The following is a 23,881-nucleotide window of genomic DNA, read 5'->3' as shown; positions in this document are numbered from 1 at the left end:
GTTTGAATTTAATTGAGAAAACATTTCTTTAAAAATTAACTAGCCTCATCACCTTTCTTTAAAAAAACATTTCTTTAAAAACATTTATTTTTAGGCAATATTTTAGTGAAAGTTAGAGTTGTATTTTTATCGGATTATCTTTTAATTTTGTCTCTACTTAAACATAGAAGTGTATGGGCATTTTTGAACTAAAAAAATGAGGAATCCAAACAGGGAAAGTCTCTTAAATAATAGTATAGATAACATAATAATATATTAAAATCTAATCATACTCGTTTTAAGACAAGTGAATAAGATTTTAAGAATTTTATAATAGAGTTGTCCTAAAAACTCTAAAATAACATAATCCAATCATTGGAAAAAAAAAAAAAAAGAATTGAATATCTTAATTGATATATTTTCTTTATTTTTTTGTCCTCCGGTGGCTAGCAATTGTCAAAGTTTGTTAATTTTATGACGGCTAGTGATCCATAGCATATTGTCAATAATGAAGGCCCTAGAATGAATTAAAATAGTTGATAAAGTTGGCTAATCATCATAGAGAACACTGATGATCCATTTGAATTGAGGGGGAGGGAGGGAAGTAGAGTAGAGAATAATAGAATAGATTTAGCACAAAATTAGCTTATTTTTAGCCAATGCTACTCTACTCCCCTCCACTCTCCCTCCTTCCCCCCTCCATCCAAACAAGTCATTAATTTAAATCTTACACTTCGAATGATCAAGGGCTAATCTCTTTTTCTTTTACACATACTTCTATAATATTGACATAATATGTTAAACTACATGTTAATCCCACAAGAGTTTTTTTTTTTTTATTAAAAAAATGTTTTTTTATAAGAAAAAAATATATTGGTGTGTTTGGATACTACTTATTTTGCTAAAACTAAAAAATTATTGCGGAAAATACTGTAAATAAAGATAATAGTTAGTTGAAATAGTATAATGTGGTCCATGAATAGTGTCAAAAAGTGCAATAGGACCCATGAATAGTTTCAAAAATAAGCTGAATAGTAAAATAATTTTAATTTTTAATCCTAATTCAAACGCACACTAAATATACGTGTTTCTATATAAATTTTGATTTTATGAGATCAACATAATGACATATAGCTAAACATGTCATGTTAGGTTTTTTTTTTTTTTTTAATTTTATTTTATTATTATTATAACTTACATGTCATGTAAGGATTATATAAGTACAGGGGAGTACAATATTTTTTTTTTTTACAACATTAGTAATTATCATTTATTTATATAATGGCCGTATGATAAGTTAAAGGCTTCCTCTCAAAAAAAAAAAAAGAAAGTTAAAGGCTGGTCAGCCGAAATATAGTATTAGCTACTCGTGGATGCACGGCCCATTTTTTAGTTTTTATTTTTATACCAAAAACTATAATTTGGAAACAAAATTAAAATCCAACCCAAATCTAATTCAAGAATGAAAACCATAATTTACGGTAAAATATCTGATAATGAAACAAAAAATTTAATATAAAGAAATATGAAAGATGTGGAAAAAAAATGTGGTGCTCATCATTACTTTAAGGTAGCAATACGAAATTTGATTGGGTGAGAAGTTCCGTGGATTCCAAATCAGCCAATTGAATTACTGAATTGTGGCCTCATCCGTGAAATGCCACTAGTGGGGGACTGGTGGATAGATACCGACAAGCATTTGATGCAAACATAATTCACTGGTGGCTGTGACTCCTACCGCGTGACATGTCACATGTTCATCCACTTTTTTTCTTTTTAGTCTAATTTTTCTTCATAACCTTTTTCATGAAATGATGGGTGGTGATTTGTCTAAATAAAAGTTATGTTGGGGATCATTTTCAAAAAAAAAAAGTTATGTTGGGATCAGTCTATGTAAAAGTGATCGGTTCTTCTATGATTATAATATATGTACTGTAACTCTAAAGTAATTGACGGTGAGTGATTGTCTAAGTGGATGAATTTTTAGAAAGATAGAACTGCTATAAGAATTCCATCAAAAGCCAAATTGTGATTGGTTCTTGCAAATCTGAAACACTAAAGAGAAACTCAATTCCTCCAAGACCACTCGAGGGTTGGCCATAGAGGCTTCGATGGTCAAGTTATTGAACCAATGAGATAGAACCATGAGAGGACTAAGATCAGAGAAGCAAAACTCAGTCTAGCAACTAATGGATAAGGCTGGCCAAGAGGGAGAGAGATAGAATAGAGAGCTTGAAAGAGTATAAGAACTTTTTATTTTTTTTCATATAGATTTATAATTTCTTCTCTATCACTCATAATCTACTACATAAAAAACGTGGTAAAAGTCCTTTTTATAGAAAATGGATGGTCACAACTCATAGGGTTAAAGTTGACTAAAGCATTTTGTTTAATCTCGGTGAACATATGCACAAAACTGTCACCCAAAGTAAAAGCAAAGGTTAAGATATTTATTGACCAAGATATGCATGTGATGAGTTTGAGTAAAGTGTCGTGGTATTCAAGGTTAAGTTAACTTTGGTTGAGCCAAAATTAAGTATGAGATTCAATGAATGTTGGACTTCATCAATTTATAATGGAGACCCCATTTTGACCCAATGGAGATGGAGACAAAGCACACAAAGTTGTGAAAGATGAGACATTGTTTTGTGTATTCGTGTCTGTCACGTTCTAGTGTGACAACTTGGGCATAGCCAGTTCGGAAATTTGACCATTTCTTTTCTGCCTGCGTCACAAATCACAAAGTACAAAACTTAATTGGCTGCACAAAGCATGGTAGTATGTGGGGTTAATACAATAATGCTTGCTAATTACTCAGATTTGCGTGCAAAATTAATATATTAAAAAAAGATTTGCGTGCAAAAAGTTTTGTTAATATTGTTTAAAGTCCATTCTTCCTTTTTGTTAATGAGTCCGTGAGCTTTTACATCATAATATTTTTAATTTTCATATAACGTGGTGGATTCGTAAAAGCTACTCTATAAATAAGAACAGAAAATGTGAAAACAAGCAAACAAAAAAAAAAAATTTAAAATTAAAATTAATACCATTACCATCCAAAATTCTTTTTGTAATTTTCCTTAGAATTCACAAAACTATCTTCTTCATCTTCTTCTTCTTCTTCTTTCTTACAAAAGCATTAATATTAACGGTGTTAAAAAGTAAATTGCTATTTTTAACACCACTGTATACAAAAAGTGTGCAATATTAACGGTGATATAAGTAAAAATTTTGCCTAAGCTACTATAGGGATAAGGGCCCGAATTTGTTTATTGGGCCTTGGCCGAGAACGTTGGTTGGTCCAAGGGTGAGTAAACAGTAGTGAAGGTGTCAAGCTCAAAATCCCATAAGTAAGATGTAAACAGAAAGGCTGTGGAAGGCGATCCAAGGAGGAGTATATCCTCGGATAAACAGAGCATAGATCAAAGGTATATCATGTCGATTAGAGTGGCCTTCCAAGAAGATCTACTAGTAGGAACGTGCATTACAAACGCACAAAAGGGATGGGGGCCCAGAGGTTTCTAAGAGAAAGCTGCTGCCATCGCATTGAATGCTCTGCAGCTAACTTTCTGGCTGCATTTATGTGAAGAAGGCCCCTGAACAGTGCTGCATTGATTACCCCAACTCACAGAGGGCCGATAAGGGTGTCCGATACTACAAGCACTCAAGTGGTAACTAGGATGATCAACAAATGGAGGGTCAAGATCATCGAAAGGGAACTATATAATGTAAGAGACCCTCTATAGAGAAGGGATTGGGAAAATCAAGAAAGAAATACTGTAACAATCTAGAACTAGATTTGTAACCTTACTTAAGAACATTATATAAGAATCAGTCTCCTCGGACTTTGCCAATGACGCTTTTTCTTCAGTTTAAACTTGTATATTTTCACTCTTTTATCATCAAGTCTACCTAACTTGTTGTTTGGTTAGCTAAAGCCCAGTTTTTTAACTCATTCTCTACAAATTCATTGTTTTGGGCTTTTTAGGCCTAAGTCCATTCATACCTTGGGCTAGGAACCCAACCCAGGTCCCTACAATTGGTGTCGTCTGTGGGAAATTATTGGTGTTATAGTAAAACCAACTTAAAACGATGGTAGGTTTAGGTCTACACATGGCAGAGTCTATGGGGTCTCAGCGTCAAGATCACTTCTGTGATCTTGAACGAAAAATGGACTAGGAGGGAAGTGTACATACTACCCATACCGGTAAGAGCCAATCTCAGGGTAAAAGCCACGTCTCTCATGAGGAGAATGCCAGAAATATGCAGTTGGAAATTGATCATTTGAAGAGAAGCTTACGCCACGAACGTAGAAGGCGAGCTCCTTCCAACTCTAATTACTCTTTCGATGATGAGAAGGACGCTGACTATAGACAGAGGTCAAGGACTCCCCCTAACGAGTCTTTCTCATATGATGAAGACTACCCGCCATGAACGCAGAAACAGAAATTCATCTTCGGGAGGCATGGGAAATGACGCTATGAGTAAAGCACTCAACTAAATTTCCAAGTCACCTTTCACACATTGAATTGAGGGAGGGAGACTTCCTCGGCGGTTCACTCAACCCACATTCACCATGTATAATGGAAGAACAGACCCAGTGGAGCATGTTAGCCATTTCAATCAAAGGATGGCTGTACATTCCAAAAATGAGGCCTTGATGTGTAAGGTATTCTCATCCAGCTTAGGGCCTGTAGCAATGAGGTGGTTTGATGGTCTGAGGGCAGGTTCCATTGATTCCTTCAAGAAACTCACTCAGGCGTTTGGATCCCATTTCATTACGTGCGGCAGGGTTCCTCGACCTTTGGCTTCTTTATTATCCCTGTCCATGAGAGAAGGAGGAACCTTGAAAACATATTCGGACAGATATTGGGAGATGTTTAACAAGATAGATGGTGATTTTGATGATGTAGCTATCAGCACTTTCAAGCTTGGCCTACCTGCTGAGCACAGCTTAAGGAAGTCTTTGATTGGGAAACTTGTTACCAGTATTCGCTAGCTCATAGATCGGATTGATAAGTATAAGAGGGTTGAAGAGGACTAGAAGCAAGGCAAAGGAAAGGGCAAGGTTATCCCTCAAGAGATGAGGGATTTCAAGTCGGACCGTTACAACAATAACAAACCCCGGAGGGATTTTGCTAGGCAGTCTGAGCCTGAAGCTCCTTAGGCGGTTAACGCTGTGTTTAGAGAACTGGTGCATCAGGTTTTGGAGAAGAAAAAAAACGAGTCATACTTCAAATGGTCGAACAGAATGAGTGGAGACCCTTTGAGGCACAACCAAAGCCTTCACTGCTAATACCACCAAGAGAGGGGACATACCACTGAGGACTATAAAACACTGTGGAACCATCTAGAGCAACTAGTCAAGGAAGGGAAGTTGCAATATTTTTTGCATCGGCCTAACGGACCAGGGGACCAATCAAGGTCAGGGGCTCGAGAGAATACTCCTTCAAGGCCCCTGCTAGGTACCATCAATGTCATTTTTTTTACACCTGGGAGAACTGGCTTTCACCCTTCCAAAGTAATGTCTGTAGCTAGGCTACCAGTTGAGGACTTTTACTCCGAGTTGAAAAGAGCCAGGATGGAGGTCTGACCATTGCTATGTTTCTTGGACGAAGACAAGATTGGAACCATCCAACCACATGACGACGCTTTGGTGGTTACCCTCAAAATAAGGGGGGTATAATGTGAAGAAAGTAATGGTAGATCGGGGTAGTTATGTAGAAGTCATGTACCCTGACTTGTACAAGAGGCTGAACTTAAAACCCGAAGATCTAATAGTCTATGACTCATCTTTGGTAAGTTTTTATAGGAAATTTATTATTCCAAAAGGCCAGAGAAGGATGCCCGATCAGGCTGGCTCAGAGGTAGTGGAAGTAGACTTCATTGTGGTAGACGCATACTCCTCCTACACAGCCATTGTGGCCAGACCATGGCTCCATACCCTAGGAGCTGTTTCTTCGACTCTGCATCAGAAGGTGAAGCATTCATCAAGAGACCGGATTGAAGAGCTAGTAGGGGATCAATTCATGGCTAGGCAATGCCTTGTATCTGTAATTTTGCATTAGCTAGCAGCTGAGTCCTCGGCCTCTATTGAGGGTAGCTTATAGCAGTCAAAGTCTCCAGTATTACCCGTGAAGGGGCCAGCTGAGGAGGTCAAATGTGAAGACTTAGAGAAATTTACTGTAAGTGGTGATCTGGAGAAGTTTTTTTAGGTTGGAGCTCAGCTACCACCTCAAGAAAAAAAGGAGTTCGTGGAATTCCTCAAGAAAAACATTGACGTATTCACTTGGAATGCTTACGAAGCTCCAGGGGTGGATCCGAGCTTCATCTGTCATCATTTGAACGTCAACCCATCTATCATCCCCAAAAAGCAACCACCTCGGCGCTCATCCAAGGATCATTCTGACGCTGTCAAAGACGAGGTGATGAAGCTTAAGCAGGCTGGAGTTATCAAAGAAGTATTCTACCTTGAATGGTTGGCCAACACTGTGGTTGTGAAGAAGAAAAATGGAAAGTGGTGGGTATGTGTAGACTTCACGGATTTGAACAAAGCATGCCCAAAAGGCCATTTCCCCATGCCTCAAATCGACCAGCTAGTAAATTCCACTGTAGGTCATCCTTGGATGAGCTTTTTAGACGCTTTTCAAGGCTACCACCAGATAACTTTGGCTTTGGACGATCAAGAGAGAACAACATTTGTCACCCCCGTTGGGAACTACCATTACAAAGTAATGCCCTTTAGTTTGAAGAATGCCAGCGTTACCTACTAGAGGATGATGACCAAGATGTTTGAGCCCCAGTTAGGGAAAACATCAAGATTTATATCGACGATATGGTGGTAAAGAGCAAGGCAGATTCCGAGCATGTTAATGACCTCGTAAATATTTTTGATATCATAAGGAGACACAAGTTACGGCTTAATGCTTCCAAGTGTTCTTTTGGTGTCGAATCAGGGAAGTTCTTGGGCTACATGGTCATACACTATGGAATTAAAGTCAACCTTGACCAAATTAAGGCAATTAACAATCTGCTACAACCAACCCAACATCCCAAAGAGGTCCAGAGGCTTACGGGGATGACTGTTGCTCTAAACCGATTCACCTCTCAGTCAACAGACAGATGCAGACCTTTCTTTCAGTTATTGAACAAATGGAAGGGATTTGAATGGACCGAGGAGTGTGCCTTGGCCTTCCAACATTTGAAAGAATATTTATCTTGACCACCCATTATGTCCAGGCTCGAAGTGGATGAGGTTTTGTTTGCCTACATTGCAGTGGCCTCCCACGCAGTGAGTTTGGTGTTAATATGGGTTGACAATTGTATACAAAGGCCAGTTTATTATATGAGCAAGTCACTACATGAGACCGAGGTTCGTTATTTAACACTGGAGAAGGCCATTTAAGCAGTGGTGCATACTACGCGTAAACTCCCCCACTACTTCCAGTCACACACGATTGTTGACTTAACCCAGTTTCCACTCAGATCTCTACTTTGAAGTGCAGATTACACAGGGAGAATTGCAAAGTGGGGTACGATTCTAGGGGCTTTTGATATCAAGTATATGCCTTGCACCTCCGTCAAGGGTCAGGTCCTCACCGACCTGGTGGCTGAGTTTGCTGAGACCCTAGTAGAAGAGAAAGTAGAGGAACAAAACATGGATGGAAAATCAGTTTGTGTAATTTCCGTACAAGAACCTTTAACCTGGAAGGTCTACGTTGATGGTGCAACAAACTACAAAGGATCTGGAGTAGGGCTAGTTTTGGTATCCCCGGAAAGGATTACGATTCAAGGCTAGTTGTAGGCCAAGTTCAAGGGGAGTTAGAAGCCAGAGATTCCAAGATGCAGGAATACTTGAGCTAGGTTAGACATTTACAGTCTGGGTTCGAGTCTTTTAATTTGTTAGAAGTTCCTAGGAATAAAAATACACATGCGGACTCTCTTGCCACACTGATAACCTCCTCGGCACAAAATTTACCTCGAGTAATCCCCGTGGAGGACTTATGTAAACCCACTGAAGTAAAAGCAAATATGGTTCATGTTCATCAAATAAGGGTGGGTCGTAGCTGGATGGACTCTATTGTACTATTTCTAAAGGAAGATGTTTTGCCCTAGAATAAATTAGAAGCTGACAAGGTACAAAGAAAGACTCCTCGGTTTTGGTTGTCCGAGGACCAAAAACTATATAAATGCTCCTTTTTTGGGCTGTAGCTACTATGCATACACCCTGAGGCAACAGAATTACTCCTTAAGGAGTTACATGAGGGGATTTGTGGAAGTCACATTGGGGCAGATCATTGTCCCACAGAGCCATCACTCAAGGCTATTAGTGGCCAAACATGCAAAAAGAAGCACAAGAATATGTGAGAAAGTGCAACCAGTGTTAAAGGTTTGTACCAAACATTCACCAGCCAGGGGGAGTCCTTAATCCTCTGTCCAGCCCTTGGCCATTCGCTCAATAGGGCTTGGACATTGTAGGCCCTTTCCCCAAGGCGGCAGGAAATAAGAGATACTTGCTAGTCGGCACGGATTACTTCACATAGTGGGTTAAAGTTGAGCCCTTGGCAAATATCAGGGATGTGGATGCCACAAAATTTGTTTGGAAAAACATTGTCACATGGTTCAGGGTCCTTCGTACCCTCATCTCAGACAATGGCCTTTAGTTTGATAGCAAATCTTTTAGGAGATACTGTTGTGACTTGGGAATTATGAACAGATACTCTACCCCAGCTTATCCCCAAGGAAATGGACAAGCCGAGACTGTTAACAATGTCATAGTGAATGGACTCAAGAAAATGTTGGATGACGCGAAGGGGAAATGGGTGGAAGAGCTGCCACACATCCTTTGGACTTACCGGACCACACCTAGTTGGTTTACTAGGGAGACGTTTTTCTCAATGACTTATGGGGCCGAGGCTGTTGTTCCTTTGGAAACTGGATTCCCCACGCTGAGAACAAGTTCTTTCATTCCGAGTGACAACGATGGGCTATTGGAGAAGAATTTATACTTAATTGAAGAACGAAGAAAAAATGCAATGGTTCGATTGGCGTATTACCAACACAATCTCAAGCAAAGTTATGATGCCAATGTGAAGCTGAGACTGTTAGCGCTTGGAGACTTGGTGTTGAGAAAGGGGTCATACTGCATGGGGAAAACTAGGGCCCAACTGGGAGGGGCCATATCGCATCACCTCGATGGCTAGTATAGGAGCATACTTCCTCGAAGACCTAGATGAACATGTAATACCACGCCCTTGGAATATAAACAGCCTGAAAAGGTATTACTATTAACGAAATTTTCCTTTTTCATATGTTTATATATTGTGTAAATACGTTGTACTTCCCATTATTGTTCTCCTAAATGTTTAAACAAAACCTTAGTCATGCTTGGCTTCTCGGACCACATGGTTTGGGAAAATTAACACTACATGACAACTTTCTAAGTATTAAACAAAACCATAGTCATGTCTGGCTCCCCAAACCACATGCTTTGGCTAAATTAATACTTAATGACATTTTCCTAAGTGTTTAAACAGAACCTTAGTCATGTCTGGCTCCTCGGACCACATGCTTTGGGAAAATTAACACTCTATAACAACTTTCTAAATATTGAAGCATATCCCAGGTTACACTCAACCCCTTGGATCACTAGCCTTAGGTAACTCAAAATTTTTGGATACTTATCTAAATGCTGGTCAGAGTAAAAGTTGTCTGTCCCTAATAGAAGTAAGTGATAATGCTCTTTATTGCTAGCTCTTGTTCAATTACTTGAAATATCACTGAAATATTACTACCAACTTTTATTAAAGAAAGAATAGCAACAATACACTGCTATCTACAACATTGCAAAGCTAATAACACATAAGGTAAAATAAGTAGAGTAGAAAGAAAGATCTTGTCATTGAACAAAAGAGGGAATACATCACGATTGATGGCAAAATGCCATTACAAAAAAGACATACACATAGAAAACTATAAAAGAAAATCCTATATCTAGATCTTTGCTTGTGGAGGGTTCTTCTTGGAATCAACAGGCTTAGAGTGGGCATCGCCAACCTTGGACATAGCCTCCGCATCCTTGGCCTTGGAGACCACGTCCTTGATTGTGAGATCGTCCCCGGATTGATTGGCCTTGACCATTGGCTGGACCTCCTTACCCTTCCTAGCCCCTGTTAAGTCTTCAGCATGAGGAGTAGGGGCTTGATAGTAGGAAGTTGCCCAGGAGGGGAAAGAGGATTAGCAACGGAAGGAGGTAGCATTGCTAGGATTTCTTGTATGTCCTCAGGGAAGAATACATTCTTAGTCCTCCTCAGCTCGGAGTCAGCAGGGACTCCCGCCCGATTAAGCGCTTTTGCCTAAGTCTTGGTACAGTAATCCTTATAGACTCCTGCCACCTCCTCAGCCAACCTTGTCTTCGTCTTCAACACCCCATGCTTGTACGACGCTGTCTTTGCGGCCTTAAGAGCTTAGCCACCCGAGCTGCCTCTTTGACTTTCTGCAACTCAGTCCTGAGATCCAAGACCAGCTGCTTCTGGGTGGCCAGGTCTATCTCGGTTAAGTGCAGTTTTTGGCGTTGGTTCTTAGCTTGCCTCTCGACTGTTATTAAACCCGCCTCGGCGCTCAGGTGAGCCTTGTCTACTTATTTAAGATTCTCGGACAACTCGGCATGCTTCTGCTTAAGGGCCCCCAGCAACTTCTCGGTCTTAGCATTGGAGTAGGCCTCCGCCTTAACCTGATTACGGGCGTCCTTGACCCATTCCTCAACCACAAAAACTTGTTGGGTAACCTGTATGAAAATAACGGAGAAATCCCATGTAAATGAGAGAAAGAATGAAAGCCTAACTCAACATTTAATTTTGAGACTTATTAGATCACTTACCATGGCAAGGTCCCTCTTTAGGGACAAGAAGAGGTCGGGCTGCTTGAAGTGCCTGATAGCGTCCATATCCCTGGGGAAGAGAAGAGGCTGCTCTAGGGCCTCGACAACGTAGCTTAAGTGCCCTCCCTAGAAGCTCCGAACTGAAGCGTCCCAGAAGATGGGAGCGCCATCCAACTCTAGTCGGGGTGCCTAAGTGCGTTGCGTTTGGCACACCTCAGACCCCAAGGAGTCCTCCCTGCTCTCCACCAAAGTCTCCCTTTGTCTATCTCTATTTGTCTTTTGCTGCTTCGGATCCTTTGATGGGACAATCTCTCTTTCCTCAATCTCCTTCCCCTTCCTCTTCTTCTTCTACAAGTTCTGGTCGGGGAGTAGGCCGAAGGGAGACGGGAGAGGAGGAAGAGCAGGATTGGGAGGGAGTGGGACCTTTGGGGAATCCTTGGATGATGACCCCTTTCTCCTGGCCACTAAGTCTTTAAGGCCTTTCCAGGGGTTCAAGGCCATCTCTTCCTCTTCCACGGAGCTAGTGTCAACCTGGGCAACTATGAGCCTTGGAGAATGGGCCACAAAATGTTTGTCAAGATCAACTTTGGAATCTGAGAGCTCCATAGGCCTCTCCGGTGCTCCTTCTTCTTCTTCAAATCGGAATTGGTCGATTTCGGCCTTGAGGAAGAGACACGAAGAGGCTATTTCTTCCCTCAAAGCAGCTACCTCCCGAGGAAAGCGCTGGGGAGGTAGTTCAACAGGTGGGAGGTCTTCCCGAGCTAAGAAACCAAGCCGTGAAACGTCGATTCGGTGGATTTTGGGATCACCCGCCTTTATTGCTTAGCCCACATCTTGAAACGCGGTTAACAAGGGCTCGAAGTCTAATACTAAGTGGATGGCTCATAGTTGCTCGTCTTTACTCACAAAAAACCTCAACAACTTGTTGAGAGCCGGAACGTTGACTAGGCTGAGTCTCGGAGCAACGTGCCTTTTATCTGCAAAAACATCCGAGGAGGAAATCATGGTTAGACCAGTGAAAATTATCATCAGAAGAAGGCGAAATGCTAAAAATGAAAAGGAATAAAACTAAAAGGGCTAAACCCCCTGCCAAAGGGACTAATCCTAGCGTACCCCACTTGGCTCTCCCACCCGAGTTGGGCAGTGAAGACCGTCATACCACTCCCCAGAGACAATTAGGTAGTCATCCTTCATGCCTTTGTTAGACTTAGGAAGACACAATATCAATCTAACAATGTCGAATTGAGACTTGAGATAATATCCCTCGCCGACAAGCTTGTGGCACTTGTACATAGGAACGACATCATGCCATGTGAGCCCCAAGCCCATCTGCTTGTTGATAGCATCTACGCTACCCAAGACCCTAAAGAGGTTAGGGGCACACTAATAGGGAGTTAACCTATGGTTGATTAGATAGTCTCGAGTCACCCTACCCATTGGAAGTGTCATTCCTCCTTCTATGAAAGTGATTAAAGGAATGACGACCTCCCATTCCCCTCTGTTTGTGATTATTTGGTTTGGAGCACAGTATTGCAGGGCTACTCCCTGTGGAATATGGTACTTAGTTCTAAAACCTTCCATACCGGCATCAGAATCTACTAGATGCTTAAACCTACCCATTTGGTTAAGTTAAAGGGAAAGGGATTAGGTCTCTAAGGAAAGGTAACGGAGAATGAAAGGCCGAGGAGAGAAAAGCTTAAGGATTTAGAAACTTATAAGAATAATTACGGTAGTTGCTTCTGGTGCTTCTTAAAGGTTTAAGTTTTTCAAGAAAAAAGACTTGGAGACCTTAAAAGTTTGGGAGGCTTTGAGAGTTTGAGAGCTATGAACCTCTGAAAAGCTTGAAGACTTGTGAAATGGGGAAAAATGATTTCCCTGGATGCCTTATATAGAGGGGGAAGTTGAGTGGGAGTTATCCCGCCAAAATTTCAAGTAGAAATGTCCACTGTAGGATCTACGTCTCACCATTAGATGTGGGGAACAAAGCGCCGCCTGGAGCAATTAATGACACGTCGCGGGCTTTGAAACGTCAGTGACGGTTATGGGGCACACAAAACGGTACTCCCACACGTGTAAACCAAGGAAATGAATGATCTTGATTCTTAAAAATCAAAACTCCACTTTTTCTCCTCAGATAGGAGAGAAAATCCGAAGTTTTGAAGAGTTATTGTAGGAATAAAGGCCCAAATTTGTATATTGGGCCTTGGGCCTCGGCTGAGGACGTTGGTTGGTCCGAGGGTGAGTAAACAGTAGTGAAGGTGTCAAGCTCAGAATCCCATAAGTAAGATGCAAACAGAATGGCTGTGGAAGGTGATCCGAGGAAGAGTATATCCTCGAATAAACAGAGCACAGATCAAAGGTATATCCTGTCGATCAGAGTGGCCTTCCAGGAAGATCTACTGGTAGGAATGTGCATTACAAACGCACAAGAGGGATGGGGCCCCAGAGGTATTTAAGAGAAAGCTGCTGCCACCACATTAAATGCTCTATAGCTAACTTTCTGGCCGCATTTATGTGGAGAAGACCCCTGAACAGTGCTGCATTAACTATCCCAACTCACAGAGGGCCAGTAAGGGTGTCAGATACGACAAGCACTCAAGTGGTGGCTTAGATGATCAACAAATAAAGGGCCAAGATCATCGAAAGAGAACTATATAATGTAAGAGACCCTCTATAGAGAAGGGACCGGGAAAATCAAGAAAGAAATACTGTAGCAATCTAAAACCAGACTTGTAACCTTACTTAAGAACATTATATAAGAATCAGTCTCCTCGGACTTTGCCGATGACGTTTTTTCTTCAGTTTAAACTTGTATATTTTCACTCTTTTATCATCAAGCCTACCTAACTTGTTGTTTGGTTAGCTAAAGCCCAGTTTTCTAACACATTCTCTACAAATTCATTATTTTGGGCTTTTTAGACCTAAGTCCATTCATACCTTTGGCTAGGAACCTAACCTAGGTCCCTACAGCTACAGTGCACTAAAAGAAAATAATATTTTTTATTCCCATCTCTCGTTAAAATAATATTCCTTCCTTTCTTTTTCCTATTTCTTTTTTTCCTTCTCCGTTTCACTCATTCTCTCTTTGTCAAAAACAAAACTCTCACCTCTCTCTCAATCTCTCACCCATCATCCTCCTCATCAAACTCTCACCTTTGATTCATCCATCATCCTTAGCGTTTCAACCAGCATGAAGCTTGGTTTTTCTTTTCTTTTTTTCTTCTTCCTTCTTTCTTTCAGTGATGGAAAAGAGAGAGCAAACTGAGGGAGAGAAAGTGAAAGAACTTTTACCAAATGAAGACTATAGACTCACTTGTTTCTACTCTCTAAAAGTGTTGTTGCGTAAGCTTGTAAACCGAAGGAAAGAAAAAGAAGAATGGTGTGAACTAGGAATAAGTAAACAAATAACTAAAGAAGAAGAATGAAAAAGGAGAGAAGAAGTATATTATATTATTATTGAGTGGATATTTTTTTAGGGTCTTGTGGTGCAAATTAAACATTGGAAAGTGAAGCATTATATTTTAAAAGTGGAAGAGATGAGACATGAGAGTGATGGTTGGCTGGTGAATTTAGAGAAAAATAAATTTTTTATAATTTTTGTTGAGTTAATATTTTATATAATAAATGTTACCTTTACAATAATTTCATAATAAGTTTAGTTGTTAAGTTATTAGAAATTGTTTTAGGCCGAAGAAAAAAAAAATTGTATATGTGTGTGTGTATATATATATATATATATATATATATAATTTGGGATTAAAAAAATTATTGTTACATTAGATGATTATTTGCAATTATGTAGCGGTGGCGGTGGTGGAGGTAGAGGCGGTGGCGGTTGCAATGGTGGGGGCAGTTGCAGTGGCTATGGCGAGGGTGGTTATGGTTGCAATTAGGGGTGTGCATGGGCCGGGTTGGGTCGAGTTAAGTGAATTTTTTGACCCAACCCACCATGGTGGATTAAAAAAAATTCAACCCAACCCAACCCATCACATAAGTCCAACCCAACTCACATGGGTTGGGTTGGGTCGGGTTGAACCCATGGGTTTGACAATTTTTTTTTTATTACTATTATTATTAAATTGAGCAAAAAAAATATATATCACACCTGCCACTAAGTTGATAAACAAAATATACATTAATATATGAACTAATATTCCAACTCAGTTATACATTAATATATGAACTAATATACATTAATATTAGTTTTTATATAGGATAAGAGGAAGAGCTAGTTATTTAAAAAAAATATTAATTATATAAAATATTTTAAATATATGGGCAAGTCAGGTTGGGTTTGGCGGGTTTGGAATTTTATGACCCAAACCCAACCCGACCTCCCATAAAAAATAAAAAAATTTGTAACCCAACCCAACCTACTAAGCCCTAAAAACTAACCCAACCCGGTGGGTTGAGTTGGGTTGGGTCAGTTTTGGTGGGTCGGTGGGTTGGCTGCACACCCCTAGTTACAATGGTTGTGATTGTTGTTTATTGTAGTGGATATATTATTTTATTGTGTTATTTATATTATTTTATTGTGTTGAAAGTTAAAATAAAACTACTAATGTTGGATATTTTGTAAAGTGAGAAAGTACAATAAATAAAGTAATTTTTTGTGGGGCTAAATAGCTAAAATTATGACTCCACCAATGTAGATGCTCTAATAAGTGGGATTGATAAATTGGAATCCAGATTCTCCCTTGTGAGTTTGGCATTCCCTGATGACAAAACTATTGCATATACTATTTGGGTAGATCATAAAAGGTGGGTTTAGACAAAAAAAAAAAAATAATAATAATAATAATAATTCCCTTACTCTCACTTCTTTTATGTTCTCTCATATCAACCAAGTAAAGGAAATTGCTTTTCCACTGGGTATTTTTCTTCCTATACTTTCCCTTATCTCCTCTTTCACCCATTCCAGACATAATGTTAAAGTGTGTTTAGATGAGTTCATTTGACTTGAAAGATAATTTGATGTAAAAAAATGTTGGAAATATTTTAGTGAATAAATTAGTTTTGATACAACATATAATATCTTAAATAATTAGCAAAATCATAAAATAAAATAGAGTTTAGAATGATGTCACAATGCTATTGAATTACGCTATGAAAACTTTGTTCTTAAAGGTTGATTCGTGTCACCCTAAGTAAAACTTGGTACGACCGGTTCACTTGGCCAAACAACCCCCAAGATTAGACTATAACGTCAACTTTCATGATGGACCCATTTCCACTTACGAAGGTTCAAGGATAACCATTTATTGTTTTTCCTTAGAACAAATATAAATTGTAGAAAAATATGTGGAAGAGAGAGAATAGAAATTATATATTTGGAAATATAGAGTATTAGAAAAGACTTATAGGAAAATGTGTGATTATGGGTATTATATAGGCTATTCATGACAATAATAATCTCTAGTTATTGGTTACTAATATATATATATATATATATATATATATATAATAGGTGAAACTGAGAGAAACTCAAATTAGAATTCCAAATTAGAGTTCCAATTTTGCGCCATGTGTCCTAAATTATTTATTCTTAAAGAGTTTTATTTATTAATTTTAGAATCAAATGTGGGACTACATCATAAATATTCATCTAAGTGAGTTATTAAGTATAAAAACCAAAAAGTCTAGAATAAATGAATCGTAAAAAAAAAAAAAAAAAAGTGCTTCACAATAATAAATAAATAAAAAGAATAATTCACATTTTATACCTAATAATATCTTTATAAATATTTTTAAAGAGTTGACAAAATATAAAAATGACTATTAATAGTATTTAAATTATATATATAGGAATTATATTATGTATCTTATTGTATATTTTTAAATGTATCCATGCATATGCATGGAGTTACAAGCCAGTAACTCATAAAAGCCCAATGACTATATTAATCATTAATCCGCAACGGTTATTTTTCTCATAATTGTCTAACGGCGATTTTACTCATAAATTCCCAAAGGCTAAAAAATAAATAATAATAATAATAAAAGGGTTTGGAATACACACTTACACCAAATATATATATATATATATATATATATAATAAATTATGCATAGAAAAAAAAAAAAGGAAAAAAAGAAAAGAAAAGAGAGATGCTAGAAGCTTTAAACTTTTTGCCTTTGTCTCATCTTTAATTTATCCTAAGTCAATTAACTCACTTAATATCTAATCAACTAGGGCATCACATAAGCTACAAGAAATTATGGGATGCCAAACTCAATAGGGAGAATTTGGATTCCTTTAATGGAAGAAAAAAAATGTATTTTTTTTTTTGTGGAAAAATTTACATCATCCATTTGCATCATTCTTGCTTCTCTTAAAAAAAAAAAACAATTTGCATCATTCTTGGTGTAAACATGGTATGATAGGACATTACACCCCAAAACTAAATGTTAATATCCCGGTTTATCTATAATTGAGTAAAGTCTATATATATGTCAAAAGAAAGTACCATCGTGACATAAGCGTCGTGAAATGCCTAATACCTTCCCTTACATGAAACCAAACTTCTAAACTCATGTTTATATTTTGAAACAATAGTTTGACCCTAGAATAGGAGATCCTGGATCGTCCCATTGGCGTAGGTTTGGTAACAAAATATAATAGATATAGGTTAACATCTACACTTTAGAATGCCAATGATTAACACTGACTCCTTAAGCACGGACTTTCACCATTGCCCACCAAATAAAGTCCCTATATTTGCGCAAAGTGGATATTGACAACGTCCATAATTATTTTCTATTTAAACCAATGAGTTAGTGGACTTTTAATTAGTCCTTTAAAGATTAATGAAAATTAACCAAATTTAATCACATGCATGAATTATCACCTATTTTTTAAACCAATACAAATGGGGGTTTCACATAATTTAATTTAAAACATTAATTTTTGCTCAAAAAAGACCACAGTATCCTTTAATTTCATGATGAGTTATTATGATCTAGATTTTAACCCGGAGTCAATTATGAAATTTTTACATTTTGTGAAAATGATCTTTTGGGTTCAATTTTGCTCACATGGGGGGTGTTTGGTATATGTGTTTGAAAACATGTGTTTTGTTATTTGAAAACATGTGTGGAAATATGTGTGAAGGAAAAAATATATAGAAATGCGTGTAATGTTGTTTAAAAACTGAAAATGTGTGTTTGAGTGAGTGGACCAAACACCCGATTTTTCATAATTGTGAAACGGGGATGTTTACAATTTGGTAGTTATATTGTTAATATTTTCGGAATTAATTTTACTTTTAATGTTGTCTCCTATAGACATCTTGGCTCTACCACGGTCTTTGTTAAGTTTTTCATTGGGGAAGGAGAGAATTAGAGGTTAGTTCCTACTATGAGAGCCCGTTTGGTTGGGGTGAAAAGTGGGAGGATAGAAAATTAAGGAGAAAAAAATGGGAGGGAGGTGTATTTAGTTGGGACAGGAAAGGGGAGGGGGCGGAGAAAATGGTGATGCCCTGTTGTTTTTTCCTTAGGCCTACCAAAACTCAATCTCCACAAATTAGGGAGAAAACTCGAAGAGAAACTAAGGAGCAAAAGCTCCTAGTTTTTTTTTTGGAAGATATTGCCTAAGCTACAACGTTAATTTTTAAAATTTTTTTTAGTCTTTTCTTCTTTAATTTTTTGTCTTTTTCTGATATTATCACTTATCATTTGGTTTGTTTGTTCTTTTTTATTTTATTTTTATGGGAGCACTAATTAGTTTCTTTTCTCATCAGTTTGGTTTTTTGTTTTTGTTTTTGTTTTCTTGTTGTGCAGCCACCACCACCACCCTCACTGCTACTTGCTAAACAGACATGGCAAAATGGGTCATAATTTTCTAACCCGACCCATAAAATACCTAATCCGAACTCAATTTTTTTAACTCGAAGCAAAAACGGGTTGATCTGTGACCTAACCCGAATAACCCGTGACCTAACCCGTTAAAAAAATATTTAGATTACGTTCTGATACTAGGTGCATAGAGCACAAAGTACCAAAACTAATAGTCAATAGATTATAGTCTTTATAGATATAAACAAAGACAAGACAAGACAGCTATAGCTTCACATTCAATTTGACTATTTGAGCTTCACAAGTCATAACCAATAAGGGCTAAGCTTCAGACATGAGAGAATGAGACAACTTGACAAGACAACACAAAACTGTCAAGACAACCATTAATACAAAAAAAAAAAAAAAATCTCATTCAATGAATCAATTTGACTAGCTATAGTCCAAAGCTAAAGGTAGTAAGGCACAAACGTGAAACCACAAAGGCCAAACCTGACTAGCTGACTTGCACGGTGCACCTCTGGTCCATGACATGTAGGTTTTTTTTTTTTGGTGGGAATGATATTATTAGTGATGTAAACTTAAAATATACTTTTTACAAGTTTGCTATCATGTGTGTGAATTACTTACCTTTCTACAAAAAAATCAAACATTTATTTTAAATATCTTGATTTTCCATGTTAATTATGTATTTAAATTTTTACAGATTAAGAATTCAAACTTTTTGTACTAGTGCTAGACTTATTGATAAGGATAGGTCATGATTCATATATACTGGTTACATATGTTTATTTCTTTCTTAATTCATGGGCACTCTTTCTGGTGGCACTAGTATGTATAGAAATATTGTCCTCATGTGAAGTGGCATCATGTGACTAAGTATGCAAATACTTCTCTGAAAAAGGAGTTTGAATATAGAAGCAAACTCTGGTTTACTGGCAGGATTCCCCTTCTAACACTCATTCTGTTTTGGTGGTCTTTAAAGCTGATTAAGTTGTCTTGCTAGCTACTACTAGGTGGCTTTTCTATATACTGGTGTAGGACAATGAATTGTACAGTCAATATTCAGATTAGCTGACTTTATTGACTTTTGCATCATTAGTAAAGTTGATTAAGATGGTTTGCTACTTTGTTGGCTTACTTGTTTTGTTTGTTTTAAGATCTATCTCTTTTTGAAGTTGTAAACTTGTAATTATATGCATTTTGCTAGTAAACTATTAACATTGAAGACTTTTTCTATCGTTAATTTATGACTATAAATAATTCTTGTCATGCTCAAAACTATCAGAATTGGAAGTATATTAACAAGTGGCATTAAGTGCAATTCATTTCCTTAATTGATTTTATTTATTCTCTCTAAACAGATTGTCATTGATTTGTTTTTATAATTAAAAAAAAAATTGTTTGAAAAATATGGGTCAATCGACTCAACCCGACCCAATTGACCCATAAACCCGATTGACCCGACTTAAACCCGACCCAAGCCGCCCATTTTGCCAGGTCTACTTGCTATGACCAATTGCTCTCTCTCTCTCTCTCTCTCTCTCTCTCTCTCTCTCTCTCTCTCTCTCTCTCTCTATATATATATATATATATATTTGATCTCACTCTTTCTTAAGCGAAATTTGATCGGTCCCTTTGCCGATGGTCACTACTCACAACTGGTGGCCTTTTTTCCAGGAGTTAGTGTTTGCTTTGGGGTTCATTTGTGGGTTGTGTTTTGCTAACTTCATCTCTCTCTCCCATTTTTCTATTTGATGTTGGATTTCATGAAATTTGTTTGTATTAATGGTTTTTTTCGGTGGAGATTTGGGCTGAGTTTTGGTTTTTTTTTCGATGGATTATGGCTTGCGAAGTGGAGATCTGGGTTGGGTTTTAGCTTGCCATAGTGGTTCCAGTGGATTTTGGTTTTGGTCTGTTTAAGGAGTTGTGGTTAGGTTTCAACGGATTATGAAGACTTGGAGTTATGGCTGAGTTTGATGAAGGAGATGAACGGTTTCTAGCTGGTGATAAGGTGACTGTTGGTTTTATCAGAAAATGGAAGGATTTAAGCAAAACAAAAACTAGTCAAAAATTGGTGCCAGAAAGAAAATGAGTTGGAAACAAAAAAAATGAGTACATGATTTGAGAAGAGATATGTACAAAAATACTAGATGTTGAAATATCTATTATTGGTATCAAAAGAACAGGTAGAATCATTCTAATTGAGTAACTCTTCATGGTTTGTTTCTGTAGGTGGATGGATTTTAGGAACATATATCACAACAAAAGATTGAGTAGGGCAATCCAATGTCCAAAGTTTTAGAGCCCGTTTGGTAGCAGTGTTTAATTATTATTGTTCAGTTTTCAGTGTTGTGGAAATATATGTTTGAATGTTATAGAAATATATGTTAAAAGTGTTATTGTTATTTAAATACTGAAAATTGTTATTTAAAAGCATGTACCAACCAACTCCTTAATAACCAAAGATTTATAATGAAAGGACAACCTGCAAACATAATTAAACAATTAAGAGAGTTGGTAGGAGGCCAGTCGAAGCTCATGTTAGAAAGACATGGTAGGTTAATGTTGGAAAAATATTGGTAAAGACAAACATTCTCCTTTGTTTTTGAGGGGGTATTTGTAAGGGTTATATGGGTGAAGAATGGTGAAATTATCTCCCTTGAAATCAGGATAAAATCATGACAACACACCATTCTTTTTAGTCAATTGAGGGGACGTGTTCCGTGGTGCAACTCCCTCAACAGTAGAAAAATGGTTCCTATCTTATGGCATTTAATATAAAGGCAACAGTAGAGGGAAATTAATGTGGTTGTCACATGTTTTGACTTCTTACAAATGCTTCTTTTCAAGCCGTGTGATGCAGGAACATGGTGAAAACTTATGATTGTATTTATCTTTTATTTGTAATCATTATTTAGAAAAAGTTATATATGGACTCTTATTGGTAGTTTTTTGTAGCCTAATAACTATTGGGAGATGTAGGAATTGTCAAGAAGTTGCCTTTTCGTTGGAAGTTGTCCAGAATTGATTGTAAGCATTTAACTTTCATGGAATGTAATCACCTACACTACATATACATCAATGAGAAATCAGAAGTGAGAGTATTTGATTTAGAAACATTTGAGTCTTGCTTTGGGGTTGAGCGATTTCTCATGAGAATCAAACGTTTGGCTTGGTCACGATGAGTGACATCCACGATTAGTAGCATTGAGCAACATTTGTCTAACACGAATAGTAGCGTTGAGTAACATTTTCTACCTAGGTTGAGTTGCATCCCAAGACTATTCTCATTACCTTTGGTTGAATATTTGATTTAATCAAACAATGGGTCATGACCTGCATCTCTGTAGTCGGTCACCAAGCTCCAAGTCTACAAAAACTGGATTGAAGTGGACTTGACATATGTTTATTGCTCAGTCACAATGGGATTTGCTTAACTATATAGCAAGCCTTTGCATAGGGGGTGTTGCAAAATTTCTTGAATATTGTAGTCTCAGGCTACATTTAGTTGGACTATGCTTAGGGCGGGCCCACTATGTCCATTGCACGGTGACGATGGTACTTGCTTGACTCCAACAATCCTATATGTGGAGGTGTCACAAAATTGCCTAAATGCTACAATCGGTGTTTTATAAAACTAAATTGATATAATCAATTTTTTTTAAAGAAATAAATATGAATGAAATTAAAGTCTGATATATAGTCCATGAACCACAATAAAAAGTTAGGCTTTGTTTTATACACAGAGAAAGCAATAGAGGAACTAACTATCTAATTAAAACAAAAAGCAAATAGTCAAATAAAAGTTGTGTGTGATATTGAGTATTGTAAGTTGCCTCACCTTCCTTAAAAAATAAAAAATTACCATAGTTTTCTGAGTGGAGTATTTGGTATGTAGAACCTCATTCCCTCTTTCTTGTTCCCTCTTTCTTGTTTGTGTATTTGTTTTCAAACATAAAACATAAAACAAAAAACAAAAAAACAAAAAAAGCAATGAGCAGATAGTCAAATTTCATGATTTTCACCGTGATTATCAAAGATTTTCAAGGATTTGTTGGTATTTACTGGGAATATTAATTTATCTTAAATTTCCTCTTTAATGTTAAATAATAAAAAAATCCTCAACTATTTTCTTGCTAAAACCATACACTGGCAGCCTGGCCTCAACTATGTTAAGCTCATTAACAACAAAAAGGATAAATAATAATAATAAAGAACAACCTTGATCTAAAACCTAAAACTTTCAACAAGTTCTTAAAGTGGAACAGAATACATAAATCACAAGCTTTGGTTTTATTTCCAGATGAAGAGAACTACGAATCTTATACCAATAACGTGCTAATGTTTTTTTTTTTTTTTGTGCTGAATACGTGCTAATGTATTTTATTATGGACAAACTTACGATTCTGATCGTGAACTGTGTCCAAGTTTAATTTTGTCCTAACAGATAGATTATGCTAATTTAATCCTCAAATTTTGAAAATAGTTTAGCATCACCCTTTCCCTTACCATCCAAAAAATTTGTATCAATCAATTTTGACAAGTAGAAGTAAAGAAAATATTAGATTGCTTTTACTTTTTCAAAAACTGTTTTAAAAATCTAAATTGATCTAATAAATAGTTTGTTATCTCTATATATTAAGAGGATTCTGATAGTTAGTTATTGTCTTTTTTATTTCAAAAATACTTATAATTTAATTAACTTATTCTTATTTCTAAAACATAAAAATGAGGTTAAAATCATAAATTGATAAAAAAAAATTAAAAAAAAAAAAAAACTACAAAAAAAGAATCTCATTGCACACATGCAAGGTGCATGTGATGAGGTTAATATATATTAAAAAAAAAAGGCAATAAATTATACAAAATATATTCTAATATACTTATGGAAATAGATTCCATAAATCTATTGTGGGCTTTCATTATTATTATTTTTTTGATGAGGCTAATCTTTTTTTTTTTTTTTTTTTGGGAAAGAGAGTGTGACAAAGGTTTGGGTCAATTCCAAAAAGGCACTTCAATTTTAGGGGTAATTATTAAGTACTCTCAGAATACTATAAATGTATATTTTTTCCTCTTACATAACTGTGAGTCCCACTAATTAAATTTATGGTGGGACCCACATACACACATAAGGGAGAAGGAATAGGTTTTAATACAAAGATACCATTAACTCCTAATACATAGTAATGACTTATGAATGATTTTTATTTTTATTTTATTTTTTA

At 37.0% G+C, this 23,881-nt stretch overlaps 1 protein-coding gene across 1 annotated transcript; it reads left to right on the top strand.

Annotated features, from left to right (window-relative positions):
* The first annotated feature begins 5,678 nt into the window (after positions 1–5,678).
* Positions 5,679–6,752, top strand: LOC126703869 (uncharacterized). Its single transcript, XM_050402931.1, has 2 exons — positions 5,679–6,032; positions 6,195–6,752. The coding sequence occupies exons 1-2, from the start codon at positions 5,679–5,681 to the stop codon at positions 6,750–6,752; spliced, it is 912 nt and encodes a 303-aa protein (XP_050258888.1).
* The last annotated feature ends 17,129 nt before the right edge of the window (positions 6,753–23,881 follow it).

This window comes from Quercus robur, chromosome 10 (genome assembly GCF_932294415.1).
Source record: "Quercus robur chromosome 10, dhQueRobu3.1, whole genome shotgun sequence".
In the NCBI taxonomy this organism is placed as follows: Eukaryota; Viridiplantae; Streptophyta; class Magnoliopsida; order Fagales; family Fagaceae; genus Quercus; species Quercus robur.
This window is presented reverse-complemented; position numbering and strand designations above follow the sequence as displayed.